This window comes from Torulaspora delbrueckii, chromosome 1, assembly GCF_000243375.1.
Source record: "Torulaspora delbrueckii CBS 1146 chromosome 1, complete genome".
Lineage (NCBI taxonomy): Eukaryota > Fungi > Ascomycota > Saccharomycetes > Saccharomycetales > Saccharomycetaceae > Torulaspora > Torulaspora delbrueckii.
The window spans coordinates 1,285,168-1,309,722 of NC_016501.1; the positions used below are offsets into that span (position 1 = coordinate 1,285,168).

General features: G+C 42.9%; 16 protein-coding genes and 1 non-coding gene across 17 annotated transcripts; 12 read left to right on the forward strand and 5 right to left on the reverse strand.

Moving 5' to 3' along the window:
* Positions 1-199: 199 nt before the first annotated feature.
* On the forward strand, positions 200-1,423 carry TDEL0A07350 (uncharacterized protein; the record flags this gene model as incomplete). The annotated part of the gene is made up of 1 exon (XM_003679230.1): positions 200-1,423. The coding sequence occupies one exon, from the start codon at positions 200-202 to the stop codon at positions 1,421-1,423; it is 1,224 nt and encodes a 407-aa protein (XP_003679278.1).
* Positions 1,424-1,531: 108 nt separating this feature from the next.
* Positions 1,532-1,936, reverse strand: MRPL50 (mitochondrial 54S ribosomal protein bL9m MRPL50; the record flags this gene model as incomplete). The annotated part of the gene is made up of 1 exon (XM_003679231.1): positions 1,532-1,936. One exon carries the CDS (start codon positions 1,934-1,936, stop codon positions 1,532-1,534), a length of 405 nt encoding a protein of 134 aa, XP_003679279.1.
* Positions 1,937-2,184: 248 nt separating this feature from the next.
* Positions 2,185-3,768, forward strand: RSC6 (Rsc6p; the record flags this gene model as incomplete). Its single annotated transcript, XM_003679232.1, has 1 exon — positions 2,185-3,768. One exon carries the CDS (start codon positions 2,185-2,187, stop codon positions 3,766-3,768), a length of 1,584 nt encoding a protein of 527 aa, XP_003679280.1.
* A 218-nt stretch (positions 3,769-3,986) lies between these two features.
* THR4 (threonine synthase THR4) lies at positions 3,987-5,528 on the forward strand (the record flags this gene model as incomplete). Its single annotated transcript, XM_003679233.1, has 1 exon — positions 3,987-5,528. The coding sequence occupies one exon, from the start codon at positions 3,987-3,989 to the stop codon at positions 5,526-5,528; it is 1,542 nt and encodes a 513-aa protein (XP_003679281.1).
* Positions 5,529-5,582: 54 nt separating this feature from the next.
* On the reverse strand, positions 5,583-7,190 carry CTR86 (Ctr86p; the record flags this gene model as incomplete). Its single annotated transcript, XM_003679234.1, has 1 exon — positions 5,583-7,190. The coding sequence occupies one exon, from the start codon at positions 7,188-7,190 to the stop codon at positions 5,583-5,585; it is 1,608 nt and encodes a 535-aa protein (XP_003679282.1).
* A 136-nt stretch (positions 7,191-7,326) lies between these two features.
* On the reverse strand, positions 7,327-10,032 carry PWP2 (snoRNA-binding rRNA-processing protein PWP2; the record flags this gene model as incomplete). The annotated part of the gene is made up of 1 exon (XM_003679235.1): positions 7,327-10,032. The coding sequence occupies one exon, from the start codon at positions 10,030-10,032 to the stop codon at positions 7,327-7,329; it is 2,706 nt and encodes a 901-aa protein (XP_003679283.1).
* A 173-nt stretch (positions 10,033-10,205) lies between these two features.
* MPP6 (Mpp6p) lies at positions 10,206-10,604 on the forward strand (the record flags this gene model as incomplete). The annotated part of the gene is made up of 1 exon (XM_003679236.1): positions 10,206-10,604. One exon carries the CDS (start codon positions 10,206-10,208, stop codon positions 10,602-10,604), a length of 399 nt encoding a protein of 132 aa, XP_003679284.1.
* Positions 10,588-11,376, reverse strand: YIH1 (Yih1p; the record flags this gene model as incomplete). The annotated part of the gene is made up of 1 exon (XM_003679237.1): positions 10,588-11,376. One exon carries the CDS (start codon positions 11,374-11,376, stop codon positions 10,588-10,590), a length of 789 nt encoding a protein of 262 aa, XP_003679285.1.
* An 87-nt stretch (positions 11,377-11,463) lies between these two features.
* TAH1 (Tah1p) lies at positions 11,464-11,838 on the forward strand (the record flags this gene model as incomplete). The annotated part of the gene is made up of 1 exon (XM_003679238.1): positions 11,464-11,838. One exon carries the CDS (start codon positions 11,464-11,466, stop codon positions 11,836-11,838), a length of 375 nt encoding a protein of 124 aa, XP_003679286.1.
* A 317-nt stretch (positions 11,839-12,155) lies between these two features.
* On the forward strand, positions 12,156-13,949 carry TVS1 (Tvs1p; the record flags this gene model as incomplete). Its single annotated transcript, XM_003679239.1, has 1 exon — positions 12,156-13,949. One exon carries the CDS (start codon positions 12,156-12,158, stop codon positions 13,947-13,949), a length of 1,794 nt encoding a protein of 597 aa, XP_003679287.1.
* Positions 13,950-14,489: 540 nt separating this feature from the next.
* Positions 14,490-14,585, forward strand: TDEL0Atrna10S. The gene is given in 2 exon segments: positions 14,490-14,527; positions 14,540-14,585. It is a non-coding gene; the product is annotated as a tRNA-Ser (tRNA).
* Positions 14,586-14,711: 126 nt separating this feature from the next.
* On the forward strand, positions 14,712-15,182 carry BUD31 (U2 snRNP complex subunit BUD31; the record flags this gene model as incomplete). The annotated part of the gene is made up of 1 exon (XM_003679240.1): positions 14,712-15,182. The coding sequence occupies one exon, from the start codon at positions 14,712-14,714 to the stop codon at positions 15,180-15,182; it is 471 nt and encodes a 156-aa protein (XP_003679288.1).
* A 233-nt stretch (positions 15,183-15,415) lies between these two features.
* Positions 15,416-16,834, forward strand: HCM1 (Hcm1p; the record flags this gene model as incomplete). Its single annotated transcript, XM_003679241.1, has 1 exon — positions 15,416-16,834. The coding sequence occupies one exon, from the start codon at positions 15,416-15,418 to the stop codon at positions 16,832-16,834; it is 1,419 nt and encodes a 472-aa protein (XP_003679289.1).
* Positions 16,835-17,118: 284 nt separating this feature from the next.
* Positions 17,119-18,345, forward strand: RAD18 (E3 ubiquitin-protein ligase RAD18; the record flags this gene model as incomplete). The annotated part of the gene is made up of 1 exon (XM_003679242.1): positions 17,119-18,345. The coding sequence occupies one exon, from the start codon at positions 17,119-17,121 to the stop codon at positions 18,343-18,345; it is 1,227 nt and encodes a 408-aa protein (XP_003679290.1).
* Positions 18,346-18,497: 152 nt separating this feature from the next.
* SED4 (GTPase-activating protein SED4) lies at positions 18,498-21,353 on the reverse strand (the record flags this gene model as incomplete). The annotated part of the gene is made up of 1 exon (XM_003679243.1): positions 18,498-21,353. One exon carries the CDS (start codon positions 21,351-21,353, stop codon positions 18,498-18,500), a length of 2,856 nt encoding a protein of 951 aa, XP_003679291.1.
* Positions 21,354-21,553: 200 nt separating this feature from the next.
* BUD17 (putative pyridoxal kinase BUD17) lies at positions 21,554-22,567 on the forward strand (the record flags this gene model as incomplete). The annotated part of the gene is made up of 1 exon (XM_003679244.1): positions 21,554-22,567. One exon carries the CDS (start codon positions 21,554-21,556, stop codon positions 22,565-22,567), a length of 1,014 nt encoding a protein of 337 aa, XP_003679292.1.
* Positions 22,568-22,820: 253 nt separating this feature from the next.
* ATG15 (triglyceride lipase ATG15) lies at positions 22,821-24,356 on the forward strand (the record flags this gene model as incomplete). The annotated part of the gene is made up of 1 exon (XM_003679245.1): positions 22,821-24,356. The coding sequence occupies one exon, from the start codon at positions 22,821-22,823 to the stop codon at positions 24,354-24,356; it is 1,536 nt and encodes a 511-aa protein (XP_003679293.1).
* Between the last annotated feature and the right edge of the window lie 199 nt (positions 24,357-24,555).

Consider the following 24,555-nt stretch of genomic DNA (forward strand, 5'->3'; position numbering starts at 1 on the left):
TTGTATTCACGTGACCTATTCGAGTCAAGAATCGAATAGTTGAGAATCTTTTCAGCTTAAGAAGATGGTCAACAGATGAAATAGATTAGAATAATCGAGGTGAAGAGGACTCATTGAGGTTTTTGGAGCTGTTTTAGAGGTCCAATTGGTATCTCCTTTGAATTAAAACTATATCTCTTCTTTCGTGTGGTTAGTCCGAATGTCTGCTTTCTTACAGCCCATTATTAAGGGCATGGATAAGGTTACGGCCTTGAATGCTAAGTATCTGGCATTGACCTTTGAGGAACAGAAAAATATGACCTTTGTGGAAAGACTGAGGTTCTACAATTGGACGTTTGAAATTTTTGCGCTTGCAATGCTTGTATTGGTATTTGTAGCGTACAAATACGGTGTGATTGTCAATGAAAACCGTGCCAAGAAGCTGTTTGGATCTTTGAACAGTTTTTTGCAGGACGATTTACAGTTTGCTCGTGTGGGATTCTCTAAAGGCGATGGTTCCAAAGTTCCTTACATCGAGGAAGGTCAAAAGACGTGGTATACTACCTTCGCCACTGGTCGTTCAGCGATTGCAAGCCTGAGTGTGAGAGTTCATATGTTTTCTCGCAGTAATCCAGTGGCTATGTTGATGGAGTCTCTTGTCAACTTAATGTTCCCTTCTTCTATGACTGTTAAGGACGTTTCCGAGTACTGTGAAGTCGTTATCAAGCCAAATGGTACTTTTGTAAGCAGTGAGACTGCCAAGCCTAACAATGATGCCAAGGATGTTGTCAACAAGTTTAAGTTCATCACTTCTATTGTGAACAAATCTTCAATGAACGAACTACGTCGTGAGAACTATTATTTGTCATTGACCCATACATCTGAAAGTGATAAGCTGCCAGTTGAATACGTCTTTATGTCCGAGTTGAACCAGTTGAATGGTTTTACTTTGCATTATGCTGACGCTGGTTTCAACGAGCTATTGAAAAGGGCAGGGAACTTTTTGCAATCAATTTGCTTCACTGATCTGCCTGCTAACAAGCCGCTTACTGATAAACTTTGGGATGCCACTCAAAAACCTCGTGCTGTTATTCGTACCAAGATTCCAGTTTCTGAACAGGATTTAAGTCTTTTGAAAGAGCTCGTTAGTGCAGTGGTACAGATCTTCGACAACGTTACTCGTGAAATCGTCCAAAAATCGCCTCAGGCTTTCATCAACAGTGACATCTTGAAGAAGTCAAACCAATTGCGTACACAGGAATTGGCAAGAATCGTGAAGGCAATGAAACAGGTCGAAAGAGAAATGGCTCAGGAGAAAAAACAGGAAGCTGAGAAGGAGAAAAGACGTCAATTGAAAGCTACAGGTGAGCAAGAAAAGTTCGACCAAAAGATGAAGGAGAAGAGAGAGAGACGTTTGAGAAACAAACAAAAAGTTAGAATGTGAACGTTCTTGACGCTTTTTCTCGACTATTTACAAACAATGTTAGATAATATTTACTTTTCCTACGATAAAGGACTGTATTTTGTATATTTTACACTCACGCACTTGCGATCAAAGATCAAGACCTGGAATTTTGACATCCTTGATCGTAATCTCTCTTTCCAGCAATCCCTTTGGCTTTGATTTCTCAACATCAGGCTTTGTTACAGACTGAGCAGCCTCTTTTTTTACATCCTTTTTAGTAATAGTACTGATAGGAGTACTCTTCACCTTTTCTTTCAGCAAAACTTCTTTTGCTAGACTCTTTTGAAGTAGTAGTTGATTGATATCACTATCTTGCATTATGTAGCGAGCTCCATTAAAATTGTGTAGGTAATTTCTCATAAATGATGGTTTCACTTGCGTCACTTCCCCTTTCACAAGGTTAAACATGGGAAAGTCCTTTAGAACCTGTATCTTCACCTTCTTTGTACGCTTCGATAGAGCGCTCATGCGCATAGCAGTGGGTCTAAACATAGCTCTCTTCGGGAACGTATAACACAGCTGGAAAGTCAATGGTAATTGGAAAGCAATTGACAACCAAAACAGCGGCTCCAATAACTCTTTCCTTGAAGTTCTCTTAGCGCAATCGATATCTGAAAAATTTCACTATAATCAAAGCGAACCGAATTAAAAATGAATCTTCAACAAACAACACGAATAAAAGTTAACAGACAAAATTGAGACTTAGCGGCCCAATGTCGAAGATTGGGAGTGGGAAGAACATGAAGGCGAGTTTAGCCAATGCTTCTAATTCTGGCCAAGCCGCTTCCGTTCTAGGAGGGCAGCCTAATGGGGATGTAAATGGCTCGCCAACAGGGCAACAAACAAATCCTATTCCTACTACACAACCTACCGATTCCTATATCCCAAGCTATCTGAGTGATTTGGTACCGGAATTACGTCTGTACGAGCAACTAAAAGAGTCCGAGAGGAGAATTGACGTTTATCTAGCCCGAAAGAAGATCGATTTACATCAAAGTGTGTCTCAGTGGAACAATTCGAAGACTTCTCAGACACCTCAGAATAAGAAAGACGTTAAGTATCTGAGAGTCTTTGTTTCCAATATCGCGGAGAACCAACCTTGGCAAAATCAAGAGAATGAGGTTTCCGAAGGTACTTGGACGATGAGAATTGAGGGCAGATTACTGGACGACAGGGACGTTCAGGATGCCGAGAGACCCAAATTTAGTTCGTTTTTACAAGCCATAGCTGTGGATTTCAAGAAACCGAAGAAGGAGTTAGAAAGGGAGGAGAAGCAAGATGAACAAGATGTGACTATGGGCGGTGTCGATGAGGAAAAGCCTGAAGATTTGTTGAACCTTTCATTGCCGCTTCAGTTACCTGATGATTCTGCGGATCTAAATGGTAGCGAGAGAACAAGAATCCAGGAGCAGAAACCAAATGCTGAACAGCAAGGTAGCGAGATCGCCGATGCGGTGGAGTGGCATTTGGACCCAAAGAATCCAGTAGAGTTTGATGGTCTTGACATCAAGAGGCCTGGATCCGAGAACGTCGACTGCATAATAACAATTCAGCAAAAGGGTCTGACTGGTGAAGACCTCGAATATTCACCTCAACTTGCAGCATTGATTGGTATCTCCCACGGCTCCTTACATGAAGCCGTATACTCCTTATACAAATATATTTTGATGAACGAGCTGCTTGTCAATGACGAAACCAGTATTAAGACCTTGTCTAACAGCCCATCGGATAGCACTAATGGCGAAAAAACTATGGTTCAGCTTGACGAATCTTTACAAAAATTGCTTCGCTCCGTCCCAAGCAACAATGACGACTCCATGCCAACCGTACTCAGACTTTCAGAAATTCCACCTTTGATCAACGCTCACATATCACCTATGCCACCGGTCAAGATCGACTACACCATACGAGTAGACAAGGCATCCACATATGGTGAATTGGTATTCGATCTCGAAGTACCCAACCAAGCCTCAGGTAAGAAAACTAAAGACGAACTCGCGGCAGAAGGTGTTGCTCTCCTCACCGATTTCAACAAGCTCACCACAGAATTACAAGGTGATTTACGGAAACTTGACGTTCGCACCAACGCCCTCCAACTCCAACTCAACGCCAGTGCGAATAAATACCAATTCTACGACAAGCTCGCGCAGGACCCCACACATTTCCTCAACGAGTACATGGCCTCTACAGCGAATGCTCTGAAGGTTTTATCCGGTGACGAAGGTTTTAACGAAGACACTGTCAGAAAGTCTCAATTTTACAAGGAGAACGAAACGATGCTTTTCGAAAACCTTGGAGTACTACTGGCCAATGGCAGAATGTAATGAAATTTGCAGGAGGCACCATATAAATTTAACTAAAGCTCTTTTAATTGAAATACTGGTTAATAGTGTATCGTTTCTTATGACGGGCCATACAAGAGAATAATTGCCAAAATTTTCAGCCAGTCGCTTACTCTAAGATGACTCAACAATATAAAAATACCCGTTAGGATTTCGACGTATTTGCATCTTCCCAAGCGGCTTATAGAGCAATTCTCATAATGGTTTCACCGTGCCAAGTTTACAGATCTACCAGATCCTCTGCAAAAGAGACAAAAAGTTTCGAAGAAGTGGTCATTCAAGGTTTGGCCAGCGATGGTGGATTGTTCATTCCACCAACCATCCCACAGGTCTCCCAAGAGACTTTATTTGGCAAATGGTCTAAGCTTTCCTTTCAAGATCTAGCTTTTGAGATTATGAGACTGTATGTTGCTCAGGATGAAATTCCAGATGCCGATTTGAAAGGTTTGATCCAAAGATCCTACTCCACTTTTCGTGCAAATGATATCACACCTTTGGCTAAAAACACTACTGGTGACAAAGAGAACTTGCATGTCTTGGAGCTTTTCCATGGTCCCACTTATGCGTTCAAAGATGTTGCATTGCAGTTCCTAGGTAACTTATTTGAATATTTCCTACAAAAGACTAACAAGGATCTACCACAAGAGCAAAGAAAGAAGATCACTGTTGTGGGTGCTACTTCTGGTGACACCGGTTCTGCAGCTATCTATGGTCTAAGAGGTAAGAAGGACATTTCTGTCTTTATCTTGTACCCAACGGGTAGAATCTCTCCAATCCAGGAAGAGCAGATGACTACTGTCCCTGATAAGAACGTTCAAACTTTGTCTGTGAAGGGAACTTTTGACAACTGTCAGGATATTGTTAAAGCCATTTTCGGTGACAGTGATTTCAATTCCAGACACAACGTTGGTGCAGTTAACTCAATCAACTGGGCTAGAATCTTAGCTCAAATTACTTATTACTTCTACTCTTACTTCCAAGCTACTGGTGGTAAAGCTGACAAGGTAAAGTTTGTCGTTCCAAGTGGTAACTTCGGGGACATCTTAGCCGGTTACTTTACTAAGAAGATGGGTTTGCCAGTTGAAAAATTGGTCATTGCTACCAACGAGAATGATATTTTGGATAGATTCCTTAAATCTGGTACTTACGAACGTTCCGACAAAGTGGCAGCCACTTTGTCACCTGCCATGGATATTCTAATCTCTTCTAACTTCGAGAGATTGCTTTGGTACTTGGCTTACGAAAATTTGGCAAATCATGATGCTCTAAAGGCTGGTGAGATTTGTAACAACTGGTTCCAACAGTTGAAGATCGAAGGTAAGTTCACTGTGGACCAGGCTATTATCGACGGTGCTTTGAAAGATTTTAGCTCCGAGAGGGTTTCTAACACGGAAACCACCGCCACCATCAAGAAAATGTATAAGGACTCTCAAAACCCAAAGAAGTATATCCTAGACCCACACACTGCTGTTGGTGTCTGCGCTACCGAGAGGTTGATCAAGGCTGATAACGACCCATCCATGCACTACATCTCTCTTTCTACTGCTCACCCAGCCAAATTCGCTGACGCAGTTAACGATGCATTGTCTTCTTACGAGGATTACTCCTTTGTAAGAGATGTCTTGCCAGAAGAATTGAAGAAATTGTCAGCTCTGGAGAAGAAAATTAAATTAGTCGAAAAGGCTGACATCGAATTGGTCAAGACCGTTATCGAAGAGGAACTTGCCAAAATGGGTTTGTAAATGAATTAAAATTAACGATAAATTACATATTTTCTTTCTACAAAACTCTTAAGGCTATTCGAATTCGCGCTTTTGACTCGGTACTGAGTCTAGTTTGAGTTCTCCAGTATTTCCGATTTTAACTTCATAGCCAGCTTCAGACAAAACGTCATCCTGTACAGCTTTCTTAGCTTCTAACTGAGCTACGAAATCTTGATTAGGCCTATTGTCCTGCAGAAGATATTTGATACAAACCACACTCCTTTCTTTGATGAAAGGATCGTTGTCATCTATAACACAATTGGACAAGACCAATTCCAAACCATGTAGTTCCCGAATTCTATCTTGCACCTCCCGCCTGTTATATACTAGCATCGTCAAGATTTCGATGATGAGTAGTTTACATTCAGGAAAATTTGTGGGTAGTATTTGGAAAGAATCGTAATCCACTCTTTGATTGAGTAAAGCCTCGTCACTGACCTTTTCGCCAGTGGCATCCATTGTTTTCATACCCTTGATAGATCCGTTGGGATTCTTATAGAAATTGATCCGAACCAAGTTCTTCTGCAGAAGTCCTAAGAGGGATATTGAAGCTTCTAGCCCCTCATAGGAGAGTAAATACTGTTGTACCTGCTCATATTGTGTCAGTTTGGACATAATATCCAAAGTTGTGCTCAACTTGTTATGCAGTATCTTGGCCTCTTGTTCATCGTCTACTCCAACTTCGAAATATGAAGCAGTCGACTCAGCTGCTTTCTTAAAAATAGGAAAACACCAAGCCATTATACTTGTAAGTTCAAATTTATCCCACCTCCCACTACTTGTGACAACTAATTGTAGTAGTTTCATGAGCTGAATGAAGCTTTCGCCGCCTTCGCTTTCGACTGTGAGCAGATAATTGATGAATGATTCATTAACGGCAAACCGACTGAAGGTCTTCAGGATTACTGCATCCATGGGCGAAATCTCGTGGTCTTCATCCTCTGCCCTGTCAGCGTAATTGAAAAGCTCGGTATGATGACTTACAACCTCCTGAAGTAAGTGTTCGAAGATAATCTTGTCACAAGTTGGAGATCTGAAGAAATCATATAAAAAGTCGGTATTTCCGCTCAAATTTAACAGAAACGAGGCATGACAGTGCAAGAGTTCTTCGTTCATGGTTGATTCCACCTGAGTTGGGTACTGAAGGAAATCCATCAGTCGATCCACCTCTTGCTTGTCAAAAATAATGACATCTTTACTGATGTTATGCAGAAAACTGACAGTAATGGTATAAAACGAATGTACCATCTCATCTAGCCCAAAATTCGCACGAGAAATTTGCAAGAAGGCTCTGATAGAGCAATTTTGAAGCAAAAGGTCTCGTGGAAGCTGTTGACTGCTGGCCGACAAGTTTCTCATTAGTAGCATCAAACCTCTCAATGTTCGCACATACCAAAACGCATTCTCTTTATTTAGTTCATTCAAGGAACCCTCTAATCCTTGCAAGTCAGCTCTTAAGCTTCTCCATAGTTCCTCCGAGGAAGCCAAGCATTGACGGTAATTCTCATCTTGGGCTGTTCTTTGTACAACGGGACCTAGCTCCCCCAGAAAAATCTGGAAATTCTCAACGTCAGCGCAGCTTTCAAATTCCTTACCTATCCTCCGCACCAATTGAACTACTTGATCTAGGTCCTCCCTCATGATTGTACTATATGTCTTTTTTTTTATATTCAATACCGCTAGCCCATCCATCTAATGCATTTTTCACTTTGAGATGAGGTTGAAATTTCATGATGATTGATATGGACTTTCAACATGGTTAAATATTATACAGTGTCTATATTAGTTCATCATCATCTGATTCTTCGCCATCCTCTTGCAAAGCCAGATTGTTAACCTTTTGGTCAAATCCCTGCCAAGCTTCCTCATCAGAGGCAACCAACATTTCGTCATCCGAACCTTCGTCAACATTGTCAAAGCCATCGCTATTGGCCCCCTGTTCTTCTTCAAAGACTTTTCCGTCTGTTGTTGTGAGAAACTTGTATGCATATTTGTTATCTGTGGCAGCAGTTACGACATCCTTCGCTACTCTACCAATAAATCGTTGGACTGATCTGATGGCCGTGCCAAAAATATGCTTGTTTGCGTAGATGTGGCTACCATGTGCCGATAGAAGGGCGTTGATCCAAAGCAGATTAAACTCAATGTGCTGAGACTCCAACGCCAGGTCTCCGATGAACTTTAGCACACGAGAGAGGTAAACGACCGGCAGATTACTGCTGACGAGTTGTATTTCCGTTACTGGCGTAGCTTCGTAGACTCTATGAATAAGGTATTCTTCGTTCAGTCTAAATGCCATAACGAATGCATTGAGATACTCGTTTTGCTTCAAGGCCTCCAAAGTCGATTGTGGTGTGATATCAACGTCCAAGTCGAATGGATCGAATGCAAAGACATCGTCCACGCTGTAAACTAGTAGTCCCTCGGTGGATGCAGCTGCGAATGCGTTGGCAGTTGGGGAGAATTGAATCGAGGTGACTCTGATCTCCGGTCTTACTCTTCTAGTCGAAAGGTCACCACCTCTTCTGGACCCGGGTAGAGTGTTATCTATGCGGTCCTCCAAATCTGAGTTCTCACCATCTTCGTCAATTAAATCAAGAGATCCTGCCTCTGTCAACCTACCACTATTCAGGAATTGCATCGTACCATTTAGTGTCATATTTCTCGAGACGACAAACCTCTTCAGTAGGACCTCGTTGGGTATATCATAGAGACATATGGAATTATTATTACCACCAGCTACAATAGCGAATCCATCGAAACTGTAGTTGATCGATGTGAAAAACTTGGATCTTTCCGAGTTCTTAGCCGTAAATCTATCTTCCAGGTGTCTACCAGAGATGATATCCTTTCTGCAGTCGATATTACCCACTTGCTTACCGTCCTCGATGTCAAATATGGATATTTGACCCTTGAGGGTCGATACAGCAACCTGTTTACCATCCGGTCTAGTTGATAGAGCTAGGACGTCTGAGTATACGTCGATTGGCTCAACTTGCTGTGATCTACCGAAGATGGACCATATCCTAATAGTCTTATCCCAGGAAGCTGATGCCAACACACTGTTTTCCTGACTGAAAGAAAGGCATGATACTGGTCCCTCATGTCCCGATAAGGTGTCTAACAATTGAGAGGTCTGCACTGACCAAACGTGAATGTCGAAGCTATCGACCGAACCTGCGCAGACGCACTCGCCGGATGGATCTACAGCCAGGCAATTAAACTGTATCCTCTCAGCCGCGGTAAAGACTCTGAAGTTACGATACCTTATCAGGTCCCACGCTCTCACTGTACCGTCGAGAGAGGCTGAGAAAAGAACTTGGCCTCTCTTTGCAAACTGTACGGCCGTTACAGAGGAAGTATGGCCTTCCAAAGTGACAAGACAGAAGCCCGAGATGACGTCCCAAACTTTGATCTTACCATCTTCCGCTGCTGTGACCACTCGCGAGCCGTCTGGTGAATAAGTCAACGCATTCAACGAATCAAAATGGCCCTGTTGCTTCAGGATGTACGACTCTGACTGCCACTCATAGACTAGTAGCTGACCTAGCTTACTAGACCCAAATGCCAGCCATTCACCTGACGAATTAATGGAGACTGTGTTGACTGGATTTTGACCCATGGAAAGTTGCTGAATGAGTGTAAAATCTGGTAACTCGTACAAGCGGAACTCACCGTTATTGAATCCAACGACCAGAATCCTGGAATTTGGATGAAAAGTGACACATTTGACTTTATTTTGTTCATTATGAAAGAAATGCTTTTGTGTGATTCTCCAACTATACTTTGAGAGATCTTCCTCATCTTCTTCATCCCTCGGCGTAAACTCCCATTTGAATAAAGCACCATCTTTACTGACAGTGTAGATTTGCTCTTGATCGGCACTGAAGAATGCGCCCAAAACATAGTCTCTATGGCCTGCAAAAGTCGTTGACGCCAAATCCTTATCCTCTGAGTCAATCGACCATATCCTTGCAGTGAGATCCTTCGAAGTAGTAATGACAAATCTCGAATCCTGAGACCAAGTGAAGGAAAGTATATCTTGAAAATGTCCAGCTTGGATACGGTAACGAACAAATGGTGCAAATTGACGATCTTCCGTAGCCTCAGGGGTCTTCCATATTTGCAAAAATCTTCCAGTCGCTAGGGCAAAGAGTTTTCCATCTGGACTGAACTTAACACTATTACAATGTTCTTTGAAATTGAAATGATGTAGCACATTTCTAGTCCTATAATTCACCAAAATTGCACGGCCATCATCATCGACAGATATCAAAAGAGATCCTTGTCTATTCAAATCCAAGGTAGCCACATTTTTACGGTGTTCATATTCAAATGTGAAAGACTTGTTATTAACTAGATCGAACACTGAGACTCTATTACCCACCGGAGACAATAATTGCGTACCATCATGCGAGAAGAGAACATTCCCCTGTCTGTACACAGTACCCAACAGATTAGAGAACTTGAAATCAGACTTCATCGTGGCACAATCTTGCCTCTATTAGTGGTAACTTTACTCGCTGTGATGAATCTTTCAACTTTTTTCACTAGCTCATCGCTCATCTCATCGACTGAAAAATTTTCCCATAATAAAGCTTCAAGATTATTAAAAAGTTAAGAAAACCGATGGAAAGGAAGCTATAGAAGGTCAATATGAGTCAAGTGAATGGAAAACTGTCGAGCCGTGTCATGAACATGAAGTTCATGAAGTTTTCCCAACCAAATAGTGACATTGGGGACGGCAAACCGGTGACCGACGAGACTAAGAAATCTGCCGTACCAGATAACTCTCAATGGGACTTAAATAGCCTCCAAAGTGCTGGAAAAGCCAAGAAGAACAAGCGGAAAGTCATAATCAAGAAGAAGAGAGTCAATGTACGAAGCGGTGTAAGTATAACGGACGTAAAGAGGGATTCCGACCAGGTTGTCCGCGGTAGAAGAGTCATTGGAGAGCCTCCAGAAGATTTACAGGCCAAAAGACCTAGAGAAGATACAGAAGAAGACGATTACGATCTAGATAAGTTACTTAAACAGGTCAAAACCCCGCGTTGATTACTGCTTCCCTTGCAGCAGAATTGATGTGCTTGAACCTGTCGGGACCCAGATGTGTCCCGTTGAACCAACGCACTACGACCACCATGACGTTCCACACGTCCATGATCGTGATCAGATGAAGCATTCGTGAGCCCGCTGCTGTTTCGCCGTCATCGTCAGAGTCCTGAAATATAATATCTCGTTGGCTATCGCTAGATTTTTGTCTAATCCTCCAAGCACACATCGCATGGTTGCCCTTTCTGATCTTAGAGTCAGTTTTAAGAGTTTCGAGTCGTTGGAATGCCTCTTCTTCAGAATCCACCCTAGTTGCAAAACCCATGAATGTCGAGCCTCTATCAGTGATAGGTTCCGAAGCGAACCAGTGCTCAAATGGGTCAGTAGGTAATGCTACCGTTTCGCTTGCCTCTTCAGATTGTTCGGGCTCCACGTACAAAATACCATCCAATTCTGTTAGGAAATCGAATAAACATACTGCGTTTTGTCCATTCTGGTAGTAGGCAGAATCCATCACTTCCTGAAATAATTGCTTGAGAAACTTTTGATCCTGAGAAACCACTCGGGACTCATCATCATACCTTAATTCCATTACTCTCGGTGTGCCTTTAGATGGGTAGTTCGCTGGGAACGATATTTGAACAGTCACATACTCATGCTGGGGCACCTTGATAGACACAATACTCGAATCAGCAGTGTGTAACGTTACGTAGCCCGGATATATAGCCTCTACAGACTCCAATTCCTGTAGCAACTCTTCGTGGTCTTCACTCATCTCACCGTCGGTTTATAGTGCAAATAAGAGATGAGTTAAGTGAAAAGAATTTTTCATTTAAATCGAACAAGCAGTACAAACCATAAGATGGACAGCTTTGAACGTTTGAAAGCCCAGGGAAATAGCTGCTATCAGCAGCAGGACTATGCTGGTGCCCTTAGGTGGTACGACCAATGTCTTGAAGCGGACGCTACGAACCCAATCGCTCATAGTAACCGTGCGATGTGCCTGATCAAGCTAAATAGATCTCAGGAAGCCCAAAAAGCATGCCAAGCTGGCCTGGCGTTGCTGAGGACCTCTCCTGGAATCCCAAACCTCGAGCGATTGCACCAGAAGCTCGAGTATCGTCTACAATTGGCCCAACAGCTTCTCCAAGGCTCAGAAGCCACTAGGACCGTGGAAACTCGCACAATTCCCATTCAAACTGTCGAGCAATTACCACAGCACCTCGCAACACTTTAGCCCTATATATCAAGACTCAAATCTCGTTGGCTGCTCTTTACTAATTCGGTCGCTAGGGCAACATACAGCTCATCGCATGTCCTATTGTATAGAGAAACCGCCCAAATTCGCTGGAAGAAAACTCCTGCCATTAAGCCATCCTACATAACTCATCTGACCCCCAAATCAGACCCATTGGGACCTCTTATTGACCCATTTCTGTTGTTCATCGCTGGTCGTTTAACTGTCATCTCTTGCAAATCCCTGAGCGTGAAAAAGAATTCCCTCCCAAAAAACCTTTCTCTTAGCTAAGCACCACAATTAAGACTAGTATCGCCATGAAACTGAGTGTATTAGCAGGTTGGAGTGTGCTAGTTGCCAGCTGTTGGGCCCATGATGCTGGGATGATGGCTGGTGACACAGATGAAGAGTCAGAAGTGATGGCGGACGAGATGCCGATGACGATGGGCGGTAACGACACAATAGTGCCTGTCCCGTATGAGCCTAAGCACGTACATGGGCTTCCTATATTGGAACGTCCCGGTCTGACTGCTGCTGAGAGGTTGTATTGGGAGAACTACAATACTACTACTTATTTCACGTCTGAGGAGGGCGCTCGGGGTGCTTTGAGGTACCATGTGGGCAGTTTAGCGGTTGTTGTGGTGTTTTTGTACCCTGTGTGCTTGGCTCTGAATAGCATTAGCTCTGCTTGGTTTTTGCCTGCTCTTTTTGTCAATTTGGTTTTGGCTGTTTCATCGTTGGTGTCACTCGGAGTTTTCTCTGCTAGTTTCCCTCACGATTGGTACCCAAATAATGCTTATCGGAAGACTTCGTGGATCTTATTTGTGCTCTTGATAGTACATTTCGTCTCTGCAGTGATTTTCAAGGCTTCAAGATGGTTTATTGGTGATGATATTGATGCCGAGCATAATACGTTTATACCGCTTAATGAGTATACGGAGGAGGGGAATTCAACTCCTCATTCTTTTCCTGAGGATTCACTTTCGGAGAATAGCCATTCGTTGAATAATCATGCTCCTAAGGACTCTTTTGAATCTTTTTCGGGGCGGTTCCAAAGTCGAAGCTCTGCTAGACGTGACTCCCTGTTGACTAGAGTATTTTCGAATGAAATTGTACGTATTTTCACTCGAAAGTTCGGTACGTTTGCATGCGTTGTGTTTAATGTGCTGAATTATCCGCTGCTCATGTATATGTTCGTTGATGTAGCCATTGGTATTGCTGTGGGTAATTTGCTCGGCAAGGGAATTCGTATCTTCAATTTACTAGCCCATTGGATCAAGGGAGGTGTATTTGTATGCTTGGGTTTGCTGACGCTGGCAAGGTATTGTGGTTTTGGTAGGAAAAACGGTTGGGCATGGAATAAGGTGATCATCACTAAGGAAGAGCTTAACAATCAAAGACCCACTTTTATACAAAGACTTTCTCCCAGAGGTATGATTACCATGGAAGGATTAGAATCATTTCTAATTTTCTTTTATGGTTCGACGAATGTCTTCTTAGAGCATCTAGCTGGCGCAGGTGGTGCATGGACTGCCAAGGATCTGCAACATGTTTCAATCGCATTCATGTACATCGGCTCTGGGTTATGTGGTCTGATATCCGAGATTAAACTGAACCTATGGAAGTTCAACCACGCTATGCAACATTCAGACGAATTGTCAGCAGAGGACGTATATGCTGGGACTCCAGGTTACTCTCCAAATCCTTTCCCTACATTCACGATCTTTTGGNTNACCGGTATTTTGATGTCTCAACACGCCCAGGCCTCTGAGACTTCGACCACGATTCACGTTCAGTGGGGTTACTTGCTATCGTATGGATCGTTCTTCAGACTGTTGACCTTTGTGCTATTATTTTTGGTTCCAAACAAGAATTTCGAGCCTTCTAAACCGTTTACCGAACTTATCAGTGCTTTTTGTTTGCTATGTGGTGGCCTGATATTCATGGAGTCCACCGACCAAGTCATCGAGGCCATGGAGTACCGTGGATTTACGCCAATGTTTAGTTTCAACATCAGTGTCGGTGTCATCGCGCTGCTCATGGCGTGGGAAATGGCGTTGTTTTTATGGAAGAACTGGTTACAAGATAGAATGGAGCAAAGATTGAGGTGATTGTAAATGCCCCAAGTGGTACCAGTTTTGCAATACTTCCCACGAATGAGATATGAGTATGAGTCTTGCTATTTTTTTTTAAGTGCCTAATTAGAATTTTTGTAGCTCGTAATGGCAAGATTATTTATTTTAATTTACAATTTTTATCATTAGTAAATAGAAAGTTAAATTCAGAGTAAGTTATTATAATAAGGAAAATAAAAAGATTAGCCAAAAACTGCTAGTTCCTTCGCCATTTGGGGCTTATGCCTTTGTACTAGGATAATCATGTAGGGCGTTTCCTGACACTTTATCACGGCAGGTGGCGAATGAATCCATCGTAATGAAGAAGTGATGGGAGCTGAAGTCAAGTCAAAAAGTAAAGAAAAGCTTTAGCTGCTACAAACGGTAAATAGATGGAAATTTAAGCACAGGTTGCAATAGAGATCAGGGATAAAGAGAAGAATGGGCACCAAGATTCATATCCTCTCATTCAACATAAATAAACTCTTCTTGTCTGATAAAACAAACACTTACCGAAATCTTTTCTAAGTCCTAATAGGCACTATGGCCGAGTGGTTAAGGCGAGAGACTCGAATGGTATATTCGGCTATCTCTTGGGCTCTGCCCGCGCTGGTTCAAATCCTGCTGGTGTCGAATTTTTTTGCATTTTTCTACTGAAAAACTTTCTAATAAATGGGATGAGATGAGTTCAAATAATATTGAAGGATCGTTGTAGCTTGTTGTAGACCCTTCTCGTAGTTCCATAGCCTCTGTGTTTCAATGCCACGTATACGTACCAACAAGAAGTCCGCACCCGAAGGGTTTGCCAAGATAGAGCCCACTTTACGGGAGTTCGAACTGCAATTGCGTGAAGTTGAACAATCAAAAAGCTCGAAACTCTCGTCGAGGGCCAACGAGGAGCTGTGGCAGATCCTTCGGATCTGCCACGAACGCTCCCGTTATGTCTACACTCTTTTCTACAAGAGACATGCCATATCGAAACAACTTTACGAATGGCTCTTACGTGAGAAATACGCCGATAAGCTATTGATAGCCAAATGGAAGAAACAGGGCTACGAGAAGTTATGTTGCATGCGTTGTATCCAAACAAGTGAATCAGCACATGGAAACAGTTGTATTTGCAGAGTACCCAGGGCCCAGCTCGAATTAGAAGCCCAGAAGGCCGGAAAGGCTGTCGGTTTCCAACAGTGCGTTCACTGCGGCTGTCGAGGTTGTGCGAGCACTGACTAGTCCAGCCATGGGCTGGTCCTTGGCACATTCTTTGGAGTACTTGATTTGGCAGTGTAATTCAACACTCGCGTCGCGTTCGAACAAACGCCAAATTGAATAAGTTCGTGTTTTTTTATAAAAGCACTCGTAAGGCAATTTAATGGGACCTCATCGGTTGCTGGAAGTCATATATATCCCTGTGTACTGGTAAGGAGTGTGGTACAAGTTTGTGGAGTTAGTTAGGAAGATACAGGATGAAAAAAAGGCCTGCGAAAGACGAAATAACTCCACCAAGTTCGACGGTGAGAAGGATTGATGTTGGTCCTTGTAAAGCTCCCCTTTCACCGGAGCTTTCGTCGCCAATAGCTCCCTCTAAAGCTAAGAAACATAAGTCCAGTGGAAATTTGACTTTACAAGAGCTTCTGAAGTCACTGGAAAGTAGAAGGGCTGCAGGAGAGATGATGAAGAAACCTCCATATTCATATGCGACTTTGATTGGACTGGCGATTTTGCAGTCAAGTAGTGGGAAACTTACCTTATCGCAGATTTACAATTGGATCTCAGTTCATTTCCCTTACTATCGATTGAAGGATTCCGGCTGGCAAAACTCGATAAGACATAACCTTTCGTTAAATGAAGCATTTATCAAGACTGATAAGTCGTGTGATGGGAAGGGCCATTTCTGGGAAGTCAAATCAGGGTATGAAACGAGGTTCTTCAAGGGTGAGACTAAGTCTATTGAAGATCTTAGACTCGTCCTGCAAGATATCGACTCATTATTCGATTTTGGGCTCAATGAGCCAACTCCAGTCGAAAAAGGTCATGACTCTGAGGATGAGAATGTGCTGTTGCAATTGAACTCTTCTCCAACAGCTATGCCTTCGCATGTGAAGCTTACAGTCTCGGATTTTAGTGGCCCAGAAACGCCGGTCCCGGAGGCACAAAAGAGTAATTACAATACATTGAGCCCTCCTTACCCACTGAGGAAATTCCACACTAGTCTTGGACTGCCGAGAGTGGTCACAGATAGTTCTTCTAATACACTTGCAGCTCCAAGCTCCACTCATAACATGTTTCTTTCGTCCCAGGATTTCAAGAGATACACCTGTTCTTTCAACTCCAGCTTTGAAGAGGTTGATAACCAAGCTGATGATACTTTCCTAGATCCAGTTCTCGATGAACCGTTCGAGGGCGTATGCGAACAGGAATCGCTTCAACAACCACAGCACAACGACCCACTGCGGACCCCGAAGACATCCCAAAGACAAAATTGGGAAAGAACTCCATGCAGATTTATCACAACGCCAAAGGACGCAAGTTCCACTTTAAAGAAATGGCAAACACCATCGCATCTTTTTGAAGACTTGTACTGTTCACCGATCTTCAAATGTCTCGCCGAGACTCCCTCACGCGAATCAGACGCTAGAGCGCTCTCACCAAGGAGGTTATCTGCTCATAGCGCTGGTGGTAGTCGAAATAGGTCAAAATTCTCTGCTGGGGGGTTATTTGGAGTAGATGTGTATGCTGTGTGGAAAAGAGCTACCGAGGATGTAGCAAGCAAGAAGGCAAATTCGTCAGGGAAACTCGAGCAACCATTCGAGTCGACCCTGACCGCGTCCGAGGAGGATTGTGAAGCCAGGGATCATGGGAAAGGAGAATTAATGGAGTTTTAGGAAGAATCTTGATAAATTGGAATTACGTAGTATCTACAAAAGTTGTATCTATAATAATAAGTTAAATAAAAGAAAATCAGGCAACCGATGGGGATCTACAATCAGAGCTAATCAGCGTAAATCAACTATGATCCAGACGATTGTCTTTATATTCGTTATAACCGTATATCTTACTGTCGCGCCTAAGTGAAATATACTTTAGCAATCATTCAAAAAAAGGTCATTTGAGTAAGAAACAGGCGACTTGGACTTGCTGGTTTCTCATAACGGCGTTTCTAGTTGACATGAACCAGCCTATTACAGATGCTAGTGATTTTGCTCAGACTGCGATACCTCAGCTAACGCAATTAGATAAACTTTTGCGATGCCACATTTGCAAAGAGTTTCTACGAGTGCCCGTTCTTACACCGTGTGGACATACCTTCTGTTCCCTGTGCATACGTCAGTACCTGCGTCAAGATCCTAAATGTCCATTATGCTTGAACGAGCTGCGAGAGTCAAGCCTACGTAGTGAATTCCTGGTTGGTGAGATCGTTGAAATCCATAAATCTTCAAGACAAGCTCTACTAGATATATTGAAGGAATATTCCAGAACTGAATCCAAAGGTGATAGTCCTCTGATAGAATTGGGGTCTCAAAGTGATGCCGATGACGATATACAAATATTGGCTACGACTGATAGGAAATCGTTAAGGCCGAGTACAATTGGGTCTTCAGTCAACCGTGTGACAAAACTCACTGGAGTACGATCCCTGTTGAAGAATCACAATGAGGGCAACAAGTCTAAGCAACATATGGCACAATGCCCCATTTGTGAACAGTTTTACCCCATAGAAGCATTAGAGAGAACTCATTTGGACGAATGTTTAACAGTCCAATCATTAGGAGGTCAACCAGGTTCCAAGACTTCTGAAAGAAAGGCGCCTTCACCAGTACCGCGAAAGCCAAGCCCACCCAAAACAGTTCAATACAAGCACAACGAAGATAATGACACTTCCTCGCACGTCGAGAGATATATCAATTCGTCCAATAGTGGCGACCGACAAAGATTACCAAAAGTAACGTTTGCATCGATGAGCGTAGCTCAAATCAAGCAGAAGCTAGCTTCTTTAGGACTTCCAGTAAATGGAACGAAGCAAACTATGATTGCTCGTTATGATCAATATGAGATGTTGTGGAACAGTAACTTTTGCGATGCTATTGAACCGGTTGACGTAAACGAACTAAAAAGACAACTACTCAGCTGGGAAACCACTCAAAATAATCACGGCTCTTCTAATATTGGAGGCATATCATCGATGATGAAGCGAGCCAATGGTAGTAAGCCTTATCAAAAGCTGTTGGCAGATTTCAAAAATGACAAGTTTGAGAGAAAGTCGTGGATACAAATGTTTCGTCAGGACTTTAAGAGCCTTGTAAAGGAGGCCAGACGTCAATTGATTAAGGAGACAACGAACGAGATTGAATCGCAGAAGGACAATACGGAGGAAACTGTAAAGACACAATCGTAAGGTCAGACTCTCTTATGCGGAAAAGCATAACTATAATCTATACATCGTAAATACTCTGATAAATTTCTTCTGTAAGGGAGCGCTTGAGATTTTTTGAGTGTTGCGACTTAAGCGATGCTTCACCAGAATGCTATCCATAACAATAGTCAGACCTATAGCTCATCATGGTCATTCGGAACTACTGACGACTCGCTGTTTGCGGTGGTAGAAGAAAAGGATACAGTACCACTTTTAGAGCTTGTCAGCTCCAAGTTAGTTTGCCTTGAAGCGGCAGAGGCTAAGGTGGAAATTTCATCATACGGTTCCGATGCAGAGTAGCTTATAGTGAGCTCAGTCTTAACCGCGTCGCTTACTATGTTCTTCTTATCGGCAGACTTAGTGGCAGGTCTCACCGCAGCAGTGATACCGTCTCCCCTTGGTGAAGTTTGAATTTCAGTCGACAGTGATGTCTTTTCGGTTGAAGCGACACTATAAGATTGTAGAGTAGTTGAAGGTACCTCGACATATATTTCGATTTCTGTACTGGTTGTTTTTGGTTCTGTGATATCACTCACATACTCAGAGGCATCCTGTTTACCAGAGGGTTTCGAACACAACTGATCTCTCCCAGTTTCTAGAGAAACGAAATCAGAGGGAAGAGCAAATTCATCGTCTGACGAAATTCTCCCCGACTCGAGAGTATCAGTGGGCGTAACAAGCTCTTCACCTCCATCAAGTTCCTCAGTAGGTTCGGGTGTCTTTTTTTCAAGTAAGCCGTAACCAACATCAATGTTAGATGCCTGCGCTCTCTCGTTCAATTGTAACTCCTCAGTTGAGGTAGAAGAGAAGGATGTTGAATGAGTCTCTGTGGCAGAATTTGGTCTCGTTTGGGACGTGGTTGAGGGGACCTCTAACATTGTATCTTCAGCAATCACTCCATGAGATTCTTGCAACTCATCGACATACTGAACCTTTGGCGATTCGTAAGCGAGAGATGAGGAAGAGGATGTTGATTTTGATAGTGAGGTGACCCCTCCTACGGCAACTTTAGAGCTTGAGCGGACGCCTTGAGCGGATGTGCTTTCCTCTGGAGCAATTGATCCTGCCATAGTATTTCCGCTCAAGTGCGCTGAATGCATGGTAAGTAGCCCGCTTTCAGAAAGAGGCAATTGACGAGTGACTTCGTCTGACTGCTCATCCTTCGTGCTATCTGTAGAAAACTCTTGAGATGATTCGTTCAATGCAGATGAACCATCTCCACTTGAGAAAGACTCTTCAATAGAAACAGAGGACGTGAGTTGGTAGTCATCCTTAGAATTAATTTCAGGTGTTGGAGTTGTCTCCAAGATGCTAGAAACACTGCTAGTTATGTGCTCCTGAGTCGAAATTGGTTTTGATGCCGTGGAAGAACTTGCCACAAAGTTACCAGATGAGGTCTTAGAGCTTCCCGAAGAGATACTGACAGCACTTGCCTCCTCCAATTTGCTAGAGAGCTTTGCAGAGACACTTTCACGAGTTCCAGGGGCTTCAGTAGACGAAATAATTGAGCTATCCGTCGACTGTTTACGAGAAGAAAATGGTTCCGCACTTGGAGACGCCTCTTCAACGGCATTGCTTGGATCGGTACTTTGACTTGGCACAGGATCTTCGGTACTACGCGAATCGTATCCACTGGTTGTAAGCAACTCACTCGACCATACATCATCAGACAAGTCAGCACCTGCTGCAGTCGCACTATTGGTCAGAAATGCGGTAGTTTCCACTACGCTGTTTGCTGTGAACTGTGGTCGAGTGATTGTTTCTTGACTAACGATATCACCCACTAATGTAGTCTGCTTTAGGATATCAATGGCTCCTGACTTTTGACGCCTTGTAATATACTGATCCCTCAAAAATTTAAAGACCTTATTACCGACATCATATTTGTATGCAAGTTGGCCCAAGGCCGCAATGATGACAATCAAAACGAAATTTAGGAACAGTTTCCAAATCTTCTTGACGATTGAGGTCGATGAAGCAAATTTGTCAGGTATATCCATGACGTTGACGGTATTGGCAGCTGAGACACTAGCAACATACTTCGAATCTGGAGAGAAAGTGACCCTTGTAATAGCAAAGTTGTGCACCTGCTTAAACATCTTACCGAGTGAAAGATCTCCAAGCTTAACAATTGAGACGGAATTGTCGTTACCAGCAAGAACGGCCAGTTGGCTCTTCGAATCGACGTCCATCGAGGTAACACCTTTAAATTTATTAGTGATCATTTTGGTCTTCAGAACAGAAGCACCTCCACTTTTCAAACTGATCTTAATCATGACAATACCGTTACCAGTTTTCAACGATGCAGCAATGAGAAGAGTATCATCTGTGAGAAATCTGATCTTTGAAAGAATGTAATTCCTATCAAAATCAGTTTTCCTAATGATGAACCTACCGGTAACGATAGATATAACTTCTAGAGTGGATGCTGTGATATAACTAATGACTTTCCCATCAGGTGCAAAGTGCATATCCTTCACATCATGGCCCGTTTCGATCTCATACTTTTCCTCCAGGGTTTGAGGATCAATTACTCTAATCACTGTAGGTGTTTTGGAAGAAGCTAGTGCCCCTACACTACCATCATGCGACATGTAGATTAATTTCGTGTAATCTTCCGGTGATTTGGACCCATCAAAGTCAACACTTGCCACAAACTTCAGATGTTCGTTCTCATAAAGAAATTTCCGCAGATGCTGATTGCCTTGTCCACTCTTAATCTTCTCGCTGTTCTCATTGCAACCCATTAAGATAACATTATTTGCAGCGTCCAAAGTCGTTGGAGAATCGTCATTAGGATCCAAAGTGATCTCTCTAAACCTCTTGATGATCTTAGTCTTGTCGAAATTGACCCTCAAAACAGTCAGTTTATTTGGAATACCATTGTTCCCCTCGCCTCCACCACCAGCGACCAACAACATGCTATCATTAAGGAACTTGGCCCCGTAGACGGGGTATCCAACGTTGTAATTAGACGATTTAAACTTCATTTTGGAGCCAGAACAACAGTTTTGAGACAGCTAGCCAGCCTTCTCTGTGCAATTGGCTCTATAAGAGGATTAGTTGTGTCTTTTAAGTATACGGAAGGTATCGCTCTCTCAAATGAAATCAGCGAATACTGTTCAACAAAGCACACAAAAAAGACCATCGAGACCATAAGCTGCTGCAATTGAGGTCGGAATTGTATTTCATGACCAAGTTGAAAGAACCAGTCGAATTTGAGGAGATCTCAAGGCCCAAGACACGAACAAGAAGGGTTCTGTCAATCCAGTCTCATGTGGTCCATGGATATGTGGGTAATAAGGCTGCAACCTTCCCATTGCAGTACAGAAGTTGGGATGTAGATGCTTTGAACACTGTACAGTTCTCGAATCACCCGGGATACGGTTCATTCAGTGGGTTTAGGTCGAAAGCAGGTGATATCGATGATATATTAGAGAAAGGACTTCTTAATGGGCTACATATGAAGTATGACGCAGTTATGATAGGTTACTTACCATGCGTGGAAAGCTTGAAGATTACAGGACAGAGGATTGGTGCACTATGTCGCCAGGATCCACAGATTAAATGGATCTTGGACCCTGTGCTGGGTGACAACGGTAAACTGTACGTTGCTGAAGAGATCGTACCTATTTACAAGAAGATCCTTCAAAACAGTGGCGTTTTCCTTGTTACTCCAAACCAGTTCGAGATGGAAATACTCACTGACGTCAAGATAGACTCTCTTGATGCATTGTGGACCAGTTTTGAGCAATTCCATCAGAAATACCCAAAAGTCGACAAGATAGTGGTGACAAGCCTCGAGTTTCCTGTCAGCCAGGAACATGCCGAACGGTACATTTACAGCGCATGCTACGATACCACTGCAACCTCCGGGAGGATAAACTATTTCAAAGTACCCAAGATTGATGCCCATTTCAGTGGTAGCGGCGATCTCTTCAATGCATTGCTACTAGACCTTGTGCTTCCCGTGGACTATACAGAGAGCATCGATCTTCCTAACACTCTTTGGACAGTCTTGCTGCTGGTTGACAAGATTTTAAGAAGGACTTTGCAGTTGTCTTACTCTCAAGACCCTTCTACTAAGAGTTCTGTTGTAATCAATGATCTAAAGCTCATACAATGCCAAGAGTTGCTTGATCCGAGCTGCCAAATCGAGGAACCGTTCAATGCCATCAAGATGCCACAAGAATCAATCAAGTAATTGATCAATATGGCCTTTTGAGGCTACAAACTACAAGATCTTAAACTAATCTACTATTTAATTTTTAGTACTTATTGTAATCAAACGCATAGTGAAAAAGACCTTGATCAAAGACCCCTATATAGATCAAGAACCACATAAAGACGCGCTGCTACTCTCTAGCCGTGATACAGGTCTGTACCGTACAGATTGTATTAAGAGTGAGGGCTTTCAACTGGTTTATGGTGCTTTCGTTGGCCTACAAGTGTGAAATATGATAACGAAGGGCTCAAATCAGAGAAACAAAAAAAGACATATCCTGGTATGTCTCATCATAGCATTACTGACCATTACGATTTGTTTATTAGTGAGGAAAGAGAGCGATTCGTTATTTCGAATATTTCCTTCTGAGAAGGGGTTTAGTGGGAATGGAAATGCAAAATTTAAGTTAAAACAGATACACCGACATGGTGTTGGTTCGAAGCATGAGTGGCACCAGAAATTAGAGGTTGATGCAGATTTCGTAGAGCAAGCAGGCCTTCTCTACGAGCGCCAGGTTAGAATCAATCAAAAAACGTATGACGAGCCTTTATGGACAAACCATCATGAGTTCGCAACGGAGAACCCATTTGCGTACGAGTTCGATATTAGTGATGACTTACTGGATATGAAGCGCATGGCTGACCGGAGTCCCGAATTTATCGAAGGATACTCAGAGTTTGCCCTTTCTTCACCAGAGATGGCCGCTAAAGTTCAAATCGATTGGATAGATGAGAAAGTTATTGTACCAAATATTACTGATAAGAAAACTGAGGTTTCCTTGGCACTAATGTCATCAAATGCGTACGTTAGAATACCACATACTGGTGACTGGAGAAATATATCAAGGCCATGGAATCGGTCTGAATCTGGTGGATTTGGTTGGAACGATGATGGTCTCAGAGGCCATGTGTTTGCCAACGAGAAGGACAACATCGTCATTATCTCCATCAAAGGTACAAGTGCCCAGGGACTACCGGGATCTGGAGTCGACGAGACAACCGTGAATGACAAGATCAACGATAATTTACTCTTTTCATGCTGCTGTGCAAGAGTCAGCTATCTATGGACCACCGTATGCGATTGCTATACCAAGTCATATACCTGTGATGAAGCATGCCTAGAGAAAGAGCTTCGAAAGAAGGACTATTACTACTCGGCTACATTGGACATATACAAACATGTACGGAAAGACTACCCAAATGCTACAATTTGGGCAACAGGACATTCACTTGGTGGCGCGTTAGCTAGCCTACTGGGCCGTACGTACGGGTTACCTACAGTCAGTTTTGAAGCTCCCGGTGAATTACTTGCAGCCAAAAGGTTACACTTACCTTTCCCACCAGGTTTGCCCTCATACTTGGAAGGTATATGGCAAGTTGGTCATACTGCAGATCCAATCTTCATGGGAACTTGCAATGGAGCCAGTTCTAGCTGCTCAGTTGCAGGCTACGCCATGGAAACTTCCTGCCACACGGGTAGAGTATGTGTGTACGACGTCGTCAAGGATAAAGGCTGGCATGTAAATTTGCTTAACCACAGAATACATACAGTCATCGATGATATTCTGAACCAATATGAAGAAGTCGCTACATGCGTTGAACCGGATCCTTGCATCGACTGCTACAACTGGAAATACATCCCGGAAAAAGGCGCCAGCTCCACGAAATCTTCCAGTATGACCAAGACTACAACACATACTTCCACAGGCACACCAACATCATCGTGCGTAGCACGCAATTGGTTCGGCTTGTGCACAAGGTATGAGTAGAGACAAGCTCTTTGATCTCAACTGAACTCGTTTGCTCAAAACACTGGGACCATCTATTCTTTCAATTGATCAAGACACATTTATGATCCAATTTCAGACTAATTTTTAGACTATTATAGTCACTTTTGTATAAAATCTGTGATTATTCATACTATTTCACACTTTCTTCGCTGCATAAGGGCCTATTATAAGGACGCGT